A 20,612-nucleotide genomic window follows, 5' to 3' on the forward strand; every position below is an offset into this window, starting at 1 on the left:
GGGAGTATTGCCATATTAAAAATACCAAGTTTTTCAGTTGATGAACATGGGGTGTCTTTCACCTTTCTTAGGTCGTCATTAATTTCCTTTATCATTGTTTTGTAGTTTTCACTTTATAAGTCTTGAACTTCTTTACATTTATTCCTGAATATTTTATTCTTTTTGATGCCATTGTAAATGGAATTTTCTTCATTTCATTTTCATATTATTAATTTTTATACAGATATACAACTGATTTTTGTATATTGATTTTGTATTTTGCAACTTTGATAAACTTGTTTATTAGCTCTAATAGTGTTTGAGTGGATTTTTTAGTAATTTCAGTATATAAGATCATGCCATCTGCAAAGAGATAGTTGTACTTCTTCCTTTCCTTATTTTTAAGTGCTAAGGTATAATATAAATAAGAACCATTCAGAGGCTTACATTGTAATGCTTTATACAATATAGAAGTAATTATGACCCTTATTAAAACATCATTTCCTTGGATTTTTAACTGTGTTTGAATAATTAGTGAATAACTTGAGGATTTATGTTTATCTGGGTCCATTTTCTATTGATAGAATGCCATATAAATATTCTCAGAGTCTTGCAAGCTCTAGTTCAGAGTGCCCTGATTTCTATTTTGATTGAGCACACATTTTAAACTTGAAAATGGTAAATAGCAAGCACATATGAAAGGGTCAGATCCCTGTTGTGATGAAGGTTGTTCTTAGAGGTCTCTCAGGATACCTCATAGCAGGAACTTGTCAGAGTAATAAATATATAGATAAGTATCTAGAAAGGGACAAAGGATTAAAAAAAAACTGATCAAAGTTTTGAAGCACAGTCAATATTTTCTTCTGCTTAAAAACTGCTTCTAATTTGACATGAATTAACTTGCATTGCATTCTCACCTGTGGGAATGGCCGTTTGGATAAATGCCCAGGTACCTGTCAACTCTGGTTAAGAAGTTGAAATAATTAACCACCTTGAAGAAGTTATTAAATCAGACTTCCATGAAGCAGCTTTTCGTGCTGTTTCTTCTTTCTGTTACACCAGTATGTGCACCCTAACCAGAAAATAGCTTCAAGTATCAGACATGTATTTTGTTCTTTATCTGTTTCATCTTCCTGTAATTGCCAGACCTGCTTGCTTTTTTCTCCTAACCCTTTTTTCTCTAGAGGAATTTTTTTTGGATTAGAAAATTCAGGGGTGCCTGGGTGGCTGAATCGGTTAAGTATCTGCCTTCGGCTCAGGTCATGGTCCCAGGGTTCCTGGGATTGAGCCCCATGTTGGGCTCCCTGCTCAGCGGGGAGCCTGCTGCTCACTCTTCCTCTGCTCCTCCCCCTGCTTGTGCGCATTCTCCCGCTCTCTGTCAAATGAATAAATAACATCTTAAAAAAAAATTCATCCAAATCTATCAAGGAAAATTTACTAAATTTGGTAAGATCCTTAGGTTTCCATTGTATATAGAAAAGGAATTATTGTTTTGATCCATTCTCCCTGTGTCTCACCCAGGCCAGACTCTTATTTTACACACAGCAAATTTGGTAACACAGTATATTTATAAAGTAGCTAAGTGAGCAATTTTAAGTGAAGTGGCTGTTCATTTTAAACAACATTCTGGGTATTTGAAAAGAATGCCACTGATGAATGATTTTTAACTTCCCCTATCCTTTTGACAATCTGATGAAAGCTGTGGGCTCTCTCCATATAAAAATGTACATAACTCATTTATGTGGATTCTGACATCATACATCCCTGCCATCCGTGAACTCCTGATTAAAAATGTCCACCATCGGGCGCCTGGGTGGCTCAGTTGGTTAAGCGACTGCCTTCGGCTCGGGTCATGATCCTGGAGTCCCGGGATCGAGTCCCACATCGGGCTTCCTGCTCGGCGGGGAGTCTGCTTCTCCCTCTGACCCTCTTCCCTCTCATGCTCTCTATCTCTCATTCTCTCTCTCTAATAAATAAATAAAATCTTTAAAAAAAAAAAAAATAAAGTACCGTGCACATAATAGGTGCTGAAATATTAAAAAAAAAAAAAAAAAAAAAAAAAATGTCCACCATCTATGAAAGAAACAAGTTTGGGAAGAAGGGTCTCTGGGTTTTACAAAGCCATTAAACTATGTGTGTGGTTCAAATACAAGATAAGTTGTTCAAATACAAACAATTTCATGTTAACTGTAATTTAACTAGAAAGAGTATAGCTGCTGGGTATAATGGATACTGTGATGAGTGACCCAGAGCGCCTCCCCCCACCCCTCCAGGGTTGAGGTTGTATTCGCCCAGATGCTGGAAGTGCTGTTGACATAGTCCTTAGTTGTTAGCCCCTATGGAGATTGCCTTGGTGAGAGAACTCCCTTGCATAAGGGCATACCATTTTCCATTGAAATCCCAATGATTGATCTCTGTAGGATACAAGGGATTGAATCCATTGCCCTGACTTGAGACAACTCTTAAAAGATCATCCTGGATTCAGAGCTCCTCATGGGGTTGTCTGCATCCCTTGGAACTTTGTGGCCCCTGAATTCTCTCTGTGCACAATCCTGTTCTCCCCTGACCCCCTTCCTTTCCACTGGTAGTGATCCCAGGAGTACCCTTTAATAAACTTCTTGCATAGTAAAATCTGTCTCAAGGTCTGCTTCCTGGGAAACCCAGCCTTGTCACACTAGGGTTGAGTATTAGTACAAGTTAGCCATAAAAGTAGGCTTGGCTGAAATAAAAGTTTAGTGAGATGAACTTGAATTTAGACTCAAAATATGTGAAGCATCTCATTAGTATTCCCTTCAGATCAGATCTTATATTTCCATTGGTTTTTGGAAGTCTGGGTTTTTCTGCATTCATTAGTGGTTTCCCAGTCTTATTTTAGCTTTGCAAACCGCCCCCCCCCCCCAACAAAGTCTCTGACAGCTTGATTTGTTTGGTCCCTGAAAGGTGTGTGTTAAATGAAGAGTTACTTAGATGTCCTCCAGAAATCCCTAGAGATTTCCCATGTTGATAAGTACATATGATAAGAGAACTCCTCTTGTCATAATCCTAATCATATTACTTATCACAAATCCTAAGATTTCTTTCTTAGCATTTAGAAAATTCTTGCTTTTGTCATTATTATTGAAATGATGTATAGGTCTATTCTAAATATTTGAAAAAAGATGGAAAAAACCTTGTAACAAGGACAATTCTATGTGAAACTAAACTTTTCCTTCCTTCAAATTGGGATAATATTGTACATACTTTTTGATAACTTTTCTTTTTCACGTAGTATTATATGATAAACAGGTTTCCATATCCTCAGTTAATAAACTGTATGTGGTTGCATAATATTCCATCCAGTGGGTAGACCATCTGTAACTTAGCTAGCCACCTGTTATGTCTTTGATTTTTCTCAACTTTGTTATTGTTAATAAATAACAAGAATCATGGCTGCTTTTTCTTTGAAACTAAGCCTAGTATGTCTGCTTTAATTAGTTATTTAAAAATACTGGGTTCTTCCATCACTAAAATGTACTGAACCATTAGATGTAAGACCATTATATCTTGATAGCCATTGTTATTTTGCGACTTAAAGGGATACCACTCACATAGATGATGTAAGTTGAGTTCCTAAGTGCAGTGTCACCATTGTCACCACCTCCGAAGGATTGCCATTGTGAATTTGTGGATCTTCTTTGATTTTAGCATCAGAAGGTCAGGCAAATTTTTATATATGCCTGCCAGATAAAAAAGTATTTGAGACATTTATAGAATTGCCTACCAAGCAGATCTTGACTGGCAGAGACCTTTGGTCTCCCCAGGTTTTGCTTCATATTATCCAGTTATTTTAAGCAAGTGGTCCCTAATTCCATTATCTGTCCCATAAGCAAGGTTATCAAGGAACTTACTTTCCCTCTCAGCAATTAATAAAATCTGTCAGAAGCAGTAGACTCTGAGTGTCTTTTCCTAAAGGTCTTACCTACACTTTCTGTATAGTTCAAATTGAACAGTTTTTAAGATAAAATACAGTGGTGCTCTGATGAAGTTTATTACTTTTTAAATGTTCTAAGCTTCCCTGTAAGGATACAGTTGTATTTTAGAATTGAAAGGGATATTAGTGTTCTTTTGTTTTATGATAAATAATTAGAAAGATAAGTAACTTGCCCAAGACCGCATAGCCAGCTAGTTTTTCATTACAGTAATCCGCTCCATGACTTACATGATGAGAGAACACAGTTGAGAAGGAAACTCAACCAAAGAAATAATTAGTTACCAACCAAAATCTTTGCTGGGCTTATTAAAGACCACAAACAGTAATTGCCAATATAGATATGGAAGCTTTTCACACCGTAAACTGATTTAAAACACTGCTTAGAGTTTCTCACGATTTGTTGTTCTTGTGTCTTCTAATCACTGGAAACACATGGTTGGACAAATAACATTGTTTTCTTTCTTTCTTTCTTTCTTTCTTTTTTTTTTAAAGATATTTATTTATTTATTTGACAGAGAGAGAGAGAGCGAGAGCTCATGTAGGCAGGGGGAGCAGCAGAGGAAGAGGGAGAAGTAGGCTCCCTGCTGAGCAGGGACCCTGAGGCGGGACTCAATCCCAGGACCCTGGGATCATGACCTGAGCTGAAGGCAGATGCTTAAACCGACTGAGCCACCAAGGCATCCCTGGACAAATAAAATTTAAAGGCCAGTATAAATAGTCTGGGCAAAAACTCATTTTGGTAAATTAATAATTGTGCCTAGTTGGTATTTTTTGCCAGAGCATAGGGTAGTAGATAAACAGTTACCTAGAAATTAGGGGACTTAGGAAATTTTTCCTTTTTATATTTTATTACTGTAGACCCCTTTTTGCCCCCGGTTATGACTGTTCATGCAGACTGTACTTCTGCCATTGATACTGGAAGGTACTATTAACAAAGCAGGTAAAGATCAGAGCCTCTCTGAGTAACTTGCTTCACACAGTAAATTGATGCTGATGACTGCTTAGAACAACTGTGGAGACATCATCAAAAAATATTCTTTAAATGATGTTTAAAGTAGGTAGGTGATTGCAAGAAGTGTTTGGGATTCCTTGTCCTTAGAACTATATCCTAGAGGAAGTCTCTTTTACCTTTACTCAGTGATTAGAACCTCAAAGGCGGAGTAGTCAGTTCCACTTGACTAGTAATAAATCACCCACGTTGAAACATGATAGTTCCTGACAACTGGCAAGCCTGATAAAAACCAAAACAAAAGATGTCAAGAAATCTGTGCCAATGTGGAATTGGTATGCAGCTTTGATGAATTCACATGTAGCATGCATTTGGCATTAGTCTTCTTCTGGTTTCATACATTTTTCTCTCTGGAAAATAAAAATTGTATGAGGAGATAAAGGTTCTATATAATATAATAATTATGTTATTTTTGTTTTGTTTTGTTTTTTAACAACCCAGTTAACAGAACTGTACTGTGATTAGAGAAGGAAATGTCATCTTTCTATAAATAGTTATTTTTAAAAAATCTTGAGTTCTTAGTTCTTCTCTGTGGTAATAAACTGGTGTACACCTGGTTGATTCCCCTCCTCCCTGTTTGTCATCAAGGACATAGACATAGAGAATAAGCACCAATTCCTTTGATCTCTACAAAATTATACTCATGCAGAAATTGAGTATACACTAATAGGTACTTCATGATCTCTTTCTGTATCAGATAGGGTTTGTGGAAAGTAGGAAAAAAGCCCATAGAATTATAAAATATGTCATTTTCTGTAACAGTCACTGATTTTCAATATGATCAAAAACAAGAGAGGGAAAGTCTTTTTAAATCTTTTTAACTGTTTCATTGTCAAGTGCTTTCTAGTCCAAACTAGGTTCTTTCTAGCCCTTGGAAGTCAGGTTACACAGTTTTAATAATATCATGATACTGAAATCCTGATTATCAAGTGCGTTTGGCTCTGCCCACTAGCTTGAGTGTATTGAGTTTGGATATATGTTCCTTCCATGGAAGATTCACTTTTGCATTTGCAGTGATTTGGTACCTTCACCCTTCATTCTTTGCTTCAGTAGGGGATACTATTTTAGTATAAGTGACCATAGTAAAATGTACTATGTTTATTAGGCAAACAGTATTTAAAAATAGGAGATAGTTTATGTAAAGATGCTTGAGTCATTGGTATGATTGTCTTTTCTAGTTTTTTTTTCATTACAGAACATATTTATAGCATAGTGATTAAGAGTAGGATTCTAGAGGTAGATTGCCTAGTAATTATTTCATAGTCTTCTGGTGATGCTTAAATAGTTGTTATATATAAAGTTCTTATAACAATGCCTGACTTAAAAAGAATACTATGTTCTTTTTTTTTTTTTTTTAAGATTTTATATATTTATTTGAGAGAGGAGGAGGTGGGGAAGAGAGAATGAGTGAGAGGGAGAAACAGACTCCCTGCTCAGCAGAGAGCCGGATGCGGGACTTGATCCCAGGACCCTGAGATCATGACCTGAGCCGAAGGCAGATACTTAACCCATTGAGCCACCCAGGTGCCCCGTGAGAATACAATATTCTTTTTAAGTGTTAGTTATCACCTGTTATCACCACCTCCTCCTCACCACCACCACCATTATTATTATTCTTATATTGTTATTTTAGGGATTCTGTGGTTTCTGTTCCTACAAAATGGAGAGGGGTTTTTGGGGGTTTTTTGTTGTTGTTCTGTTTTTTTGTTTTGTTTTTTGGTTTTATTTTTTGCAGATAGCCCAAGCATCTTTAAAGGAGTATCTTTCCACTTAACATTCTAAATCATTTTTATTGTTCACATTCAAGTTTGTGCACAACTGATCCAGTTTTGTTCTTGGGTATTGTAGTCAAAGCTTTTTGTAAATCATTTATTTTAGATCCTGTGGATAATTGAATTTAGTATAGAAATAGGAAACTGTATATTTTATAGAAATTGCATAATAAGTACTGAAATGCCATGATATGACACTATCTGGATGATAAGCTTTTACATTGTCAACATTAGTTAAGAGCATGATTTTGAATCACAACCATAGTGAGGATGTGTAACAGCAGCTCTCAGTAGGGCTCATGTTATCCATCATGTTGCTGGGTAAACTAAAAGACAAGTAGTTTTGTACACACTCCTCCTCCCCACATACCACACACAGCATCTTTAGGGTTTATTCAGTGCTTACGTGGCTAGTTTGCACATATGTGTCTATTTCAGGTCTTCCTTGCTGATGGCAACTTGCCCAAAAGAGGCAATTTTACTGTCCACTGTCCTTCATTTTGTCAGTTCTTTTCACTATGGAATGTTTATTCCTCCTCTTTAGAAGTGAATAGCCATCCTTTTCTTCCCCTCCAACTCAACAATCTGTTTAGACAGCTGGGTAATTGAAAAAGAAGGTAGCTTAGGGAGAACTTGTTAATGGGGATTTTACCAAGTTTAGCAGCTTCTGCACCTGAGTATATTATGAAAAGTTTTTGCCCGCCAAGAAGAATGGATTCCTTTAATAATGTGACTACATATAAATTATATGAGTGGTATTGTTAGCAGTTTAACTTAATTTCCTTCTTAGATGCTGATGACTGGGGGGGCGGAAAGAAGGGTTTTATCCTTATGATGCGTGTAAGGGCTATTTGTATATTAGGTGGGCTCCTAAAACAAATGTTTTCTTGTATGTCAAACTTGGTTGGTTCTGTGAAATTTCATTTTAAAAAATGGCTCTTGTACTTTCCTTTCTTGACAAGAAAGTCTAATTGGCAGTGTGATTTTATCTTTTCTTTGCTTAATAAGGCTTATATGTTAGCAACTGGAGTGACATGCGTAGCTGGTTAAACCTGTAAAAACCAGGGCATTACATTCTCTGTATATGGAGTATTAGATTTTTGAGTGGCAAAAGTCTCTTTAGTGGTTGTGAGTTTACGTAAGTATTGATCCATATGAGATTCTAATAGTAGTGTCTGATTAAAGGAAGACTAATGATTTTCATCTGTGATGGTCTTTTCTCTGACAGTAGCTTTTAAACTTTTAATGGCATTGAAAAGACTGGAGCCCATTTCAGGCATTTTAGTGGTTTACCTGTCTGATTATTTCATTGTTAAAGAATAAAAATCTAAGCATTACGCAGTATTTATGGTATCTTATTCTAAATTTACCAGATCTTTTTGCAGAGCTTATTTGTTCTTGTGGAATTCTTATTGACTCTAGAGAGAGACTTTTTCTCTTTCCCTGTAGAATGAGGGAGTTCCTAAATGAGCTTATATTTAATTGATTAATGCAGAAGTTATCTGAATGTTGTATCTAGACTTTTGTTTTCATTTTTGTTTTGTTTCAAGTTTTTATTAAATTCTGGTTAGTTAACATATAGTGTAATATTTTCAGGAGTAGAATTTAGTAATTCATCATTTACATGCAATATGCAGTGCTCATCATGATAACTGCCCTCCTTAATACCCATCACCCATTTAGCCCATCCCCCCACCCACCTCTCCTCTGGTAACCATCAGTTTGTTTTCTATAGTTAAAAACTCTTTTTTGGTTTGCCTTTCTCTCTCTCTCTTTGTTTTCCTTTCCCCTATGACCATCTGTTTTATTTCTTAAATTTCACATAGGAGTGAAATCATATGGTATTTGTCTTTCTCTGACTGACTAATTTCTCTTAGCATAAAACACTCTGGCTCCATCCACATCACTGCAAATGGCAAGGTTTCATTCTTTTTGATGGCTGAGTAATATTCCATTGAACATATATACCACATCTTCTTTATCCATTCATCAGATGATGGACATTTGGGGTCTTTCCATAATTTGGCTATTGTAGATAATGCTGCCATAAACATTGGGATGCATGTGCCCCTTCGAATCAATATTTTTGTATCCTTTGAGTAAATACCTAGTAGTGCAATCGCTAGGTCACAGGGTCGTTCTATTTTTAACGAACCTCCATACTGTTCTCCAGAGTGACTGCACCAGTTTGCATTCCCACCAGTAGTGTTAAGAGGGTTCTCTTTCTCTGCATCCTCACCAACATCTGTTGTTTCTTTTGTTGTTAATTTTAGCCATTCTCACAGGTGTAAGTTGGTATCTCATTGTGGTTTTGATTTGTATTTCCCTGATGATGAGTGATATTGAGCATTTTTCATGTGTCTTTTAGCCAGTATCTAGGATTCTTTTGTAGTTCCATTCTTGGCAGGAGTTTATGTGTATGCCTAAATACAGTTTCTAAAAGTCCAAGCTTATCTATTATTCATTTACTGATTAATGAACTGATATTTATTATACACTTAGTGTGTGCCAGATATGAAGATAGAAAACTGGGGTAGAGGGGCAGGATTCAGTCTTACGGAGACATGTATCAGACGAAGAATTACAATATGGTCAGGGATTAGTGTTATAATGTACATATAGATGGGATAAATAAAGATAAAGGTGGTAAACATATAGATAGATGAAAGAATGGAGTGTGTGTATGTATATATAACACTTACATGTGTGATAGAGTACAAAGAGCATTTTCTTCTCATAGAGGTAAGAGCAAGGAAATCTTTTCAAAGGAGATAACATTTATGTTGCTTTTGGAAAGCCATGTAAAATAGACCAGCTAGCTCTAGTATTAGTTCAAGAGGGGACTCATTTATATTCTCCTGCTTAATTTTTTCTATAGAACTTATCACCATCTTACATACTGTGTTTATTTCATTGATTTATTGTCTGCTGTATTAGGATGTTATCTTTTTGAGGATAGGGATTTTTGTCTGTTTTGATTATTTCTATATTCTCAACACCTAGAAAAGTTTCTGGCACGTAGCAAGAGCTCAAGTATGTGTTGAATGAATGAATGGAGTTTGTGAGTTCTACAGTAATTGCCTTATTTTCTTTTAGTTTATTAAGACTATCTCTCTACAATTCCTTCATATTTTTTTCTCAGTGTTTTTCATATATGTATTTTAATCTCCCATGATAACATGCTATCTCTATAATGTTTCTCAAACCCACCCCCTCTTTTCCATCTCTCTTAGCTTTTTAATCTTCAGTATCTCTTACCTGAATTGATAAACTCTATTTTCCATGTCTCTATGCAAGTCCCCTTAAATTTTTTCTCCACAGCCATCAGAATTATCTATCTAAAATGCAGAACTGACCAGACCATTTCTTTGCTTAAAAATACCTAATGGTTGCCATCTCTCTAGAATAAAATTTGTGCTCAGCTACATAATGGTGAGTTCTCTTACCATCTTACAACATAATAAAAATCGGTCTATTCATTATTCTTTGTACAACTAGTGCCTGGTAACGTAAAGAATTGAATAAATATTTCTTTGAGTAAATGAACGCATTACAGATGTGTATGAAGGAATGAATAACTACAATAAGGAATTTCATTGAAAATGCTTCATATTTAGATAAAAGGTGATATAAAAATATATTTTAACACTAGCATTTAAGAACAGTTTTTCTTTATACAGCTGATTTGTCTTTCTTGCTGTCTTGTTCTAATCCTCAATTCACTGTGAAGTGATTTACAGTGTCATTATTGAAGTAATCCCATTTCTTGTGTCTTCCCTATATTCCTCTCTCAATCCCATCTCTATATGTTGGCTCTTTTCTCTCTAGCTACTTCCCTTATTTTTTTAGACATTTATGTGTATGCATATATGTCCTTAGCTACATGTGTGTCTTTTCTGTGTTCTACCTGTAAGTTCTGTCTTGAAAATTTTGCATGCAGTTCTGAAACCCTTAGTATTAAATTATTTTTATGGAACAGACACTCAGAGACAACCCTAGTCTACCTGTTTCCAACTTAAAATGATTTTTATTGTGACTATTTATACTTCTCTTAACTTCCTTTTTTTCTCCCACACTTAGATTGAAAATCTTCAAGAGCAACTTAGAGATAAGGAGAAGCAAATGAGCAGCTTGAAAGAACGAGTCAAATCCTTGCAGGCTGACACTACCAACACCGACACAGCCTTGACAACTTTGGAGGAGGCCCTTGCAGAGAAAGTGAGTGACTGGTTTGGACTCTCTTTAGACACGTTTGCTCTGCTTCCTCATTAATCTAAAATTTTCTCTAGTAATGAGACTTGGATATAAAAGAAGAAATCCCTTAGGGCAAAAGAGAAAAGAGCTTTCTGTACTGCTGCTGTTGTAGATAGTATAAAGGGATAGAAAATCCATTTTGTTTTTGTCAACTTAAGCATCTGTTGCTAGGCAAGATGGATTTCACACTAGAGGGTAGTGGCTGAAAGTTTTCCCCCTCCCTTCCCCTTTCTTCTCCTCCCCTCCCCTCTCCTTTCATTGATATATTCATTTTAGAGGGGGGGGGGTAGGGGCAGAGGGAGAGGGAGAGATAAACTCAAGCAGACTCCTCACTGAGCTAGGAGCCTGATGTGGGACTTGATTTCACCACCCTGAGATCATGACCTGAGCCAAAACCAAGAGTCAGACGCTTAACCACCTGCGCCACCTAGGCGCCCCCAGTGGCTGAAATTTCTAAAGACTAAGCTCTACATTCCCATTTACTCTCTTCTGAAGAAAAAGAGAAGTTCTTTTTATTTATCTCATCAACTAGATTTTGGGGATGTGGGAATATCAGACATTGACCATTAGGAAGCAACATATAATTAGTTCTCCTTTACTGTACAATGTTGATACCTAATATAGTCTTGGATTTTAGTTATTAATGCAGCATTCTTGTTGTTTTTCTAATCTTGGCCTTGCTACTTCATTTTTGTTTATGAGCAAACCTAATTTTTCAGGAGTGGTTGACTAAATAAAGAAGTGGCCCACCCAATGTCTTGGAAGGAGGTTTAAGGAATCTTGGTGGGGCATTTTCATAGGGTTTTTAAAAAAGATTTTATTTATTTATTTGACAGAGAGATAGAAAGCACAAGTAGGCAGAGAGGCAGGCAGAAGGAGAAGGAGAAGCAGGCTCCCGCCTGAAGTGGGGCTCGATCCCAGGACCCTGGGATCATGATCTGAGCTGAAGGCAGCCGCTTGACTGAGCCACCCAGGTTCCCCTTAATAAGATTTTTTTTTTTTTTAAAGGAATAGGGTCCCTGTTCCTTAAGCCTCTTGGACTCATAATGCTTCAGGCTATGTGCCAGGGATCAAGGCCTGATGCCTGAATTCAGTCAGAAATAATAACCAGAAATATACTTAAATTGCTTCAACTTTTAGACTTCCTGAGTATCTGTTGACAGAAGTTTTAATGGATTCTCTCTTTTCCCGCCACTTTTTTATGCTCTAAGCTCAACATATCCTAATCTCCCAGATCCCTTCCTTTTTTGTATGTGAATTTTGAGTTGTTTCCATTGCCTTGTGGGCAACATGTGAATTACATATAAAAAAGAAATATTTGTTACTTATCACCCTTAGGGCTGTATGTGTGTAAAGTTTTTGGATACTTGGGAATTGAATAAAGGGGATTATTCCAAAAGAATACTTTAAGGACTTCTAATACTATTTGAGATTATAGGAAAAGAAACCTAGGGGAATCAAAAGAACAAAGCCACATCTTTGTTATTGCAAGAGAGGTAGGAAGAATGAATTCCTTGAAAAGTAGATTATTAACAACTTATCACTGTCTTTTGAATGGAGCATGAAAGTGTGAAATTTATCAGTTAAAAGCTGAATTAGAGTCATATGATCATAAGTATGAAAGGAATTTTCTTACATATTGATGTATTCTCTCATCAGGAGCGGACAATTGAACGCTTAAAGGAGCAGCGGGACAGAGATGAACGAGAGAAGCAAGAGGAAATTGATAACTACAAAAAAGATCTTAAAGACTTGAAAGAAAAAGTCAGCTTACTGCAAGGCGACCTCTCAGAAAAAGAGGTTAAGATCACCAAAATAGAATGATTTGGTTTGCTTAGTGCATTGTATGTATATGTTGTTGGTGTTTACATAATGCATATAAAAATATATTTGATGGAAGATTTTCTTAATATTCTTATAGCAGGCCTTTTCAGAAGATGTTAAGGGGTATTTTGGGAAGCTTTGCAGAGACATAATAGATATTGGATCATTCATTTCCCAAGTCTTTAGCTTTTTCAATATGTTACGAGTTGGTTTCTTACTTGTTAATGACATTTTTATAGATCCTAAAATAACTGAAGCATTATACATGGAAAAATACTGTGCTAATGGTAAGAAAGGTGATAGATAAAAGAATATGCAGATGGAGGGCTGCTTATTTACAGTATCTCTTAAAATGCATCTCAGTATTGGCAGAGAAATCTTAAGTGATTGCTGACCAATTAGGTGACTTAGTATATTTTGGTCTTGCTTTTGAAAGATCCTGTTAATGTGACGCAAATAGTAAAAATACTGCCTTGTGATCATGTAATAATGCCAGGGCTTTAGGGACACTCTCGGATTTTCTTTCTAGTATCTTTAAGGCAATTTATGGGAATTTAAGTTTCTGGTGGAACTTTCCTTCTAAAAGGGAAAAGTATTTTATATTTACGTCAGTGTAGCTACTACAGTAACTAGTAGTGAGTACTACTGCTAGTGACTAGTTTCATTCATGAAGCTTGATCTACTTCCATTTATTTTATGGGAATGGATATGTATTGATAGAACTCTTTTAAGTCACAATTCCGTTGGTATTTCTTGGGAATTCGACTTAATTTAGTTAGGACTTGAAAGCTGAAGCTGACATTGTTTTATATTTCATGAATGTTCTTGAAATGGAATTGTCAGTATATAGTAATAAATAGAAACTACAAGCCACCAAGATAATAAATTTTAAAATTTACATTTCCATTTTGTTTGTACTTAGTATTTATTCTAGATGTGTGTTGCTTCTTTCAGGCTTCACTCTTGGATCTGAAAGAGCATGCTTCTTCCCTGGCTTCCTCAGGACTGAAAAAGGACTCACGGCTTAAGACACTGGAGATTGCTTTGGAACAGAAGAAGGAGGAGTGTCTGAAAATGGAATCACAACTGAAAAAGGTTAAAGAAAATTTTTCCACTTTTCTTACTTTGCTTTAAATAAGAACATAGTAGAGAGCTCTGCAGTGTTCAATGTGTAATAAATTACCAATGATGTAATAATCCCCCACAGTTCAAAATATCATTTATACCTTCATTAGTTCTCTTAATGTTCTTGTCCTCTTTTATTTTACTACTGAGCATCCTCAAACTCTTAGAAAATTGACAGTTTAGAGAAAGATTAAAAAATGCAGCTCCTTGATGGACAAAGTATAAGACCACAATGTAAAAATCTTCATTTTCTGATATATTCCTTCCATTAGCATTGAGCTTCCTAGAAGGAGATTAATTTAGCAATGATAGTCACCCATACTGGTGAGTATTAGGATGTGGTACAGATATTTATTTTCCATTTCTTTGATTTATTTCCCTCTAAGATTTATATGGCAGTTTGTAGTTTTCAGAACACTTTCATATTTCTAATCTCTGAGCTACCAACTCTGTGAGAATTGGAGCTAGACTTTTGAGCAGTTACGTTAACTGAGGCCAGTTGATATTGATGACTAATAAGAAAGGGTGCAGCCTAGTCTCAACACTTTAAGTCTTGTTCTCTTTCCATATATTGGGTGTATTCAACATGATACCCTTATAGTGAACCTTCCTCTAGGGTATGTCAAAAGTAAAGTCATGTTTTTAGGCTAAAGAAAGAAAGAAAATCTAGTATCTTAAAGTTACTTGTGAATAAGTAGGAGAATTCTGTTTATGAGATTACGGATTCTGATTATGACCAATTCACATTTTAGCTGGCTTTTTTTTCCTCACTGAAAAGGTGGAGGCAGTTTTCTATATAATACCTGACTATCGAAGATGAAGCTCCTTATATGTATTTAGGGTTATAAAACAGAGTGGTAACTATCAAGAGTAATATTATTCATTAATATTCCAAACTCCCCTGTTTGTGACAATCCCACATTTTCTTTCTGTTTGTTTATTTTTAACCTCTTTGTTACCATAGTCTCATATCTTGGACTTTATATTTAGGTTTATGAGAAAAAATAAAGTTATCTTTGGGTGGAGGAGGTTGATGGCTTCCCCCTACTTTGGTTTATTACCTGTTTTACTAATGGCCAGTTTTCCTTTCATATTTTCCCTTGTTTCATTCTGGATGATTGTTTCTTTCATTTTAATTCATTACTGATGTTTTCCTATTATACTGCTTCCACAATGCCCAACTCCAACAAGGAGGTTGTTACTGTAGTTTTCTGTATGTTTCATTTGTTTTTTTGCTTTTTCTCCCCTCTTTTAATTGAGCATTTTATATAATTCCATTTTCTTGTTCCTTTTAGCCTATCAGTTATATTTCTTAAATTTTTTCAAGTGATTACCCTAAAGTTTGCCATATACATTTTTGACTTAACCCCCCAACTTTACTGAGATATAATTAACAAATAAAAATTGTATATATTTAAGGTGTACAACCTGATGATTTGTGTATACATTATGAAATGATTATCACAAACTAGTTAACACATTCATTACCTCACATAATACTATTTTATTTTTTTGTGGTGAGAGCACTTTTTAATACTCTTAGCAAATTTCAAGTATACGATACAGTATTATTAAGTATGGTCACCATCCTGTACATTAGATTCCCAGAGCTTATTGATCTTACAACTGAAAATTTATACCCTTCCTTTGATCACCATCTCCTCATTTTTCCACCCTCCAGCCTCTGACAGCCATTATTCTAGTTTGCTTCAATGAGTTCAGCTTTTTTAGATTCTACATATGAGATCATACAGTATTTGTCTTTCTGTGTCCAGCTTAATTTCACTTAGCATAATGTCCTCCATGTTCATCCATTTAGTCACAAATGACAAGACTTACTTTCTTTTTATGATTAAATAATATTTCAGTATACACACACATCGTATTTCCTTTATCCATTCATCTGTTGATGGACGCTTAGAGTCTTTCAATATCTTGGCTCTTGTGAGTAATGCTGCAATGAACATGAAACTACAGATACCTCTTTGAGATACTGATTTCATTTCTTACATATATCCAGGAGTGGGATTGCTGGATCATATACTAGCTCCATTTAAGAATTTCTGAGGAATCTTCGTACTGTTTTCCATAATGGCTGTATGAATTTGCATTCACACCAACAGGGTACGAGGGTTCCTTTTCTTCATACTCTTGCCAACTCTTATTTCTAGTCTTTTTGATGATAGTCATTCTAACAGATGTTAGTTGTTATCTCACTGTGGTTTTGATTTGCATTTCCTTGATGGTTAGTGATGTTGAGCTACTTTTCATGTACCTGTTGGCCATTGGTCTGTCTTCTTTGGAAGAATATCTGTTCAGGTCCTTCACCCGTTTTAATGGGATTATTTGTGTTTGTGCTGTTAAGGTGTATGAGTTCCTTATATATTTTGAATATTAACCCCTTGTCAGCTATAAGGTTTACAAATATTTTCTCCCATTCCGTAGGTTGCCTTTTCATTTTGTTGATAGTTTTCTTTACTGTATAGAAGCTGTTTAGTTTGATGGAGTCCACCTGTTTTTGCTTTTGTTGCCTGTGCTTTTGGTGTCATATCAAAAAATCAGGCAGTAAACATTTTTAATGTAAATTCACTTTCAAAAAAATGTTATCCCACTTTATGTGTCATGAAGGTACAGACAACAGAATACTCCCAATTCCTTCCTCCCTTCCCTGATGATGTTGTTATCATTCATTTCATTTATCCATATATGATAATCACATAATACATTAGTATTATTACTTTAAAGCATTACCTTTTAGATGAAGAAGAATAATAAAAGATGTAGTTTTAGCTTTATTCCTTCTCCATTTCTCTTTATGTATATGTGAGTTTCTGACCTATATAATTTTCTTCTGCCTGAGAACTGTTTTTTTCTTTCTGAGTGAGAGAGCATGAGTGTGGTGGGGGAGGGGCAGAGGGAGAGAGAGAATCTTAAGCAGGCTCCACTCCCAATGTGTGGCTCCATCTCATGACCTTGAGATCATGACCTGACCTGAAATCAAGAGTCGGACACTTAACTGACTGAGCCACCCAGGTGTGCCCTGAAGAACTTCTTTTAATATATTTTTGCAGGGTAGGTCTCCTGGCTATGAATTTCTCAGTTTTTATTAGTTTAAGAAAGTCTTTATTTCTCGTTCACTTTTGAGAGATAGTAACACTGAATATGGTTTCTAGATTGGTGGGGTTTTTTTCTCTGTAACACTTTAAAGGTTTCACTCTGATATCTTTTTATGTGATTTCTGATGAGAAGTCTACTGTAGTTCTTAACATTGTTGTTCTATAGGTAAGGTGTTTTTCCCCCCCCCTGACTTCTTTTAAGCTTTTTCCTTTGTCTTTCATTTTCTACAGTTTTAATAAGATGTGCCTATGTATAGGTGTTTAGAATTTATATTGCCTGGTGTTCTGAGCTTCCTGATTTGGTGTGTATCCTTAACTTTGGAAAATTCTCAGCCATTATTACTTATAATATTTCTTCTCGTTTCTTTTCCTTTTCATATTCCAGTTATGTATATGTTACACCTTTTGAAATTGCTCCATAGTTCCTGAATGTTCTGTATGTTCTTTTTATTACTGTTTTTTTCCTCTCTTCATTTTATTTGGGGAAGTTTCTTTTCTTTTTTTTTTTTTTAAAGATTTTTTTTTTAAAGATTTATTTATTTATTTTGAGAGAGTGAGAATGAGAGAGAGAGAGTACATGAGTATTTATTTGAGAGAGAGCACAAGCAGAGGGGGAAGGGGCAGAGGGAGAGGGAGAAGCAGACTCCCTGCCAAGCAGGGAGCCCAATGTGGGGCTCAGTCCCAGAACCTTGAGATCATGACCTGAGCTGAAGGCAGACACTCAACTGAGTGACCGCTCAGGAGGTCATTTTGGGAAGTTTCTATTGACCGGTCTTTAAGCTTACTGATTCTTTCTTCAACCATATCTGGTCTACTAATTAGTCCATCAAAGGCATTCGTTTTTCTTATGTGTTTTTTATACCTGAATTTCCTTTCGATTCTTTCTTAGAGTGTCCACCTCTCTGATTATATTACCCATCTTTTCTTGGATATTGCCTACTTTTCCCATTAGAGACCTTAACTGTTAATCAGTTATTTTAAATTCCCTGTCTGGTTAATTCCAGCATCAGTGTAAAATATCTGAGTCTGGTTCTGATGCTTGCTCTGTCTCTTCAGACTATGTCTTTTCTTGCCTTTTAGCGTACCTTGTAATTTTTTTGTTGAAAGCCAGATATGTTGTATCCGATACTGGGTAAATAGGCATATGTGTAAGGTTTTAGTCTGGCTAGAAGTTGAGCTGTATTTAATGTTTGCTGTGGCTGTAGGTGCCAGAGGCTTCAAATTCTTCTAGTGTTCTCATCTCTGTTGACTTTGGGTTTCTGTCTTCAGAGAGAGTCTGCATCTTGTAGCCCTTTCAACTGTTATCCTTTGTTATTATACTGGAACCCTGTTGGTGTGATGGTAAGGTGTGAGGGAAGATAAACTTTCTATAGTCTAATGATTAAGTCTTGGGCTTTTATGAGCCTGTGTCCCTGGCTATGACCTTCACAAAGGTTTTCCCCCTTAGCTAGAGGGGGCTAGAATGGGAGAAATGCCCATCTGCCAGGTGGGATAAAACTCTGTTAAAATCTTTACTCCTGGAGAGTCTGCCTTTGGGTAGAGTACAGGCATATTTCACAATTATTGCCCCCCACACCCTTACCAGAACCACAAAGGGATTTTTGTCAGTTCTTCACTATGAGAACCTGGTGGGGTTCCTGGATGTAAAGTTCATTAAAATAAGAGGAGTTTGCCCTAAAACTGCTGCTTCTAGGACTTTTTCACCGTCATGCTCATCCACGCTCAGCCTCTAGTAATTCCTCAAAGTCACCATTGAAGTGTTTCTACCAACAGCTTTGCTCCAGGTGGGTAGATCTCAACTTGACTCTCTGGATTTGCCTGTGTCTCTTGATTTTGGAGTTGTAGTTTGCCCTTTGACCTCAGTTCTCTGATAGGTCCAAGAAAAGTAATTGGTTTTCAGTTTTTTAACTTTTTCTTGTTTTAAGAATGGTAGTGATGACTTCCAGACTTGTTACATGTTGGGGCTGAAGTTATAGCAGTTTTCCATATGGGACAGACCTACGCATTCTTGTTTTGTGAAGATATATATGTGAATTTTGCTATTTTGAATAACATCTAAAACCTAAAATAAAAATACAGTTATTGCCTATGTTTGGGAATCAGCTTTAGTTTTATTAATTAACACATTAAATATTTATGGAATTAATAGATTACCTATCCCAAGGCATTTGAGAGTATATCACAGAGGTCTGAATTAATAATATACATGGTTATTTATTTATTTATTTCAGAGGGTGGGGATGTGCGTGCATGAGTGGGGGGAGGGGTTGAGGGAGAGGGAGATAAGCAGATTCCCCGCTGAGCGGGGAGCCTGATACAGAGCTCGACCCAGGGCCCTGACATCACGACCTGAGCTGAAATCAAGAGTTGGAAGCTCAAGTGACTGAGCCACCCAGGCGCCCCCAATATACATGTCTTATATAGCTATTTTAGTTCTACTAGATGTCAAATGAACTTTTTTTATATTAAAGTGTTTCTAAACTCATTAATTTATATTGGAAACTACTTCTCAAGAAAGAAGAGAAAAACCTTTGACTCTAAAATATGGCTTAGAATAAATGAGAGTGTATTTCCTAATGTAAGATTGAGATAAGAATTAAGCAATAAGATGTAATAAGACTCAGAACAATTGTTAAATATTGTGCTTCAGATTTTATCTCATTCTAGTAGATAAATACTTCCCTAGCACTATTACATTTTAAAAGCAGGGCAGTGAAATAGAGAAAGACAAATACCATATGATCTCACTTATGTGTGGAATGTAAAAACAAAAATAACCTGAACCCATAGAAGATTGGTGGTTGCCAGGAGGGTGGGGGGCGGGGAGTGGTGGCATGTGGGTGAAATGGGTGAAGCGGGTCAGAAGGTAAAAACTTCCAGTTATAAAATAAGTCCTGGGATATAACGTACAGCATGGTGATTATAGTTAATAATACTTTATGTATATTTGAAAGTTGCTAAGGGAGTAGATCTTAAAAGTTCTCATCACAAGAAGGAAATTATTTGTAACTTTGTAGTAATAGATGTTAATTAGATATATTGTGATCATTTCACAGTATACTATACATATGTCAAATCATTATGGTGTACACCTATAACTAATATAATGTTATATGTCCATTCTATCTAAAAAAAAAATAGAGCCAAATACCGTCAGATGATTTTTTGGTTTTTTTATTTGCTACAATTTTAATTCCTTTTAAAGATTTTATTTATTTGTCAGAGAGAGAGCAAGCACAAGCAGGGGGAGTGGCAGGCAGAGGAAGAAGCAGATTCCCCACTGAGCAGGGAGCCTGATGTGGGGCACAATCCCAGGACCCCGGGATCAGTGACCTGAGCCGAAGGCAGATGCTTAACTGACTGAGTCACCCAGGCGTCCCTACAATTTTAATTCTTACGGAGCTTATTAGGCCTAGGATTTTGTTGTCTTTGTTTTCTACATTAGCATTTTGTTTTGTTTTATAGCTTATTTGTAGGTTTATTTTTGTTTATTTTTTTATATAGATAAAATTTATTTTATTTTTTGTAGGAACTTTTAAAATTTACTCTCTCAATAATTTTCA

At 35.9% G+C, this 20,612-nt stretch overlaps 1 protein-coding gene across 16 annotated transcripts in view; it reads left to right on the forward strand.

Moving 5' to 3' along the window:
* Positions 1-20,612, forward strand: part of ERC1 (ELKS/RAB6-interacting/CAST family member 1) — a 560,596-nt gene that overhangs the window by 160,562 nt on the left and 379,422 nt on the right. For all 16 annotated transcript variants that reach the window (XR_003519825.2, XR_003519824.2, XR_003519826.2 and 13 more), the window contains 3 exons: positions 10,811-10,948; positions 12,644-12,784; positions 13,763-13,903. Coding sequence is in view for 13 of the 16 variants with exons in the window: in XM_027593114.1 (XP_027448915.1) it covers positions 10,811-10,948; positions 12,644-12,784; positions 13,763-13,903 (420 nt within the window). In the remaining 3 variants the exon portion in view is untranslated. The remainder of the gene's footprint in view (positions 1-10,810; positions 10,949-12,643; positions 12,785-13,762; positions 13,904-20,612) is intronic.

This window comes from Zalophus californianus, chromosome 9, assembly GCF_009762305.2.
Source record: "Zalophus californianus isolate mZalCal1 chromosome 9, mZalCal1.pri.v2, whole genome shotgun sequence".
NCBI lineage: Eukaryota > Metazoa > Chordata > Mammalia > Carnivora > Otariidae > Zalophus > Zalophus californianus.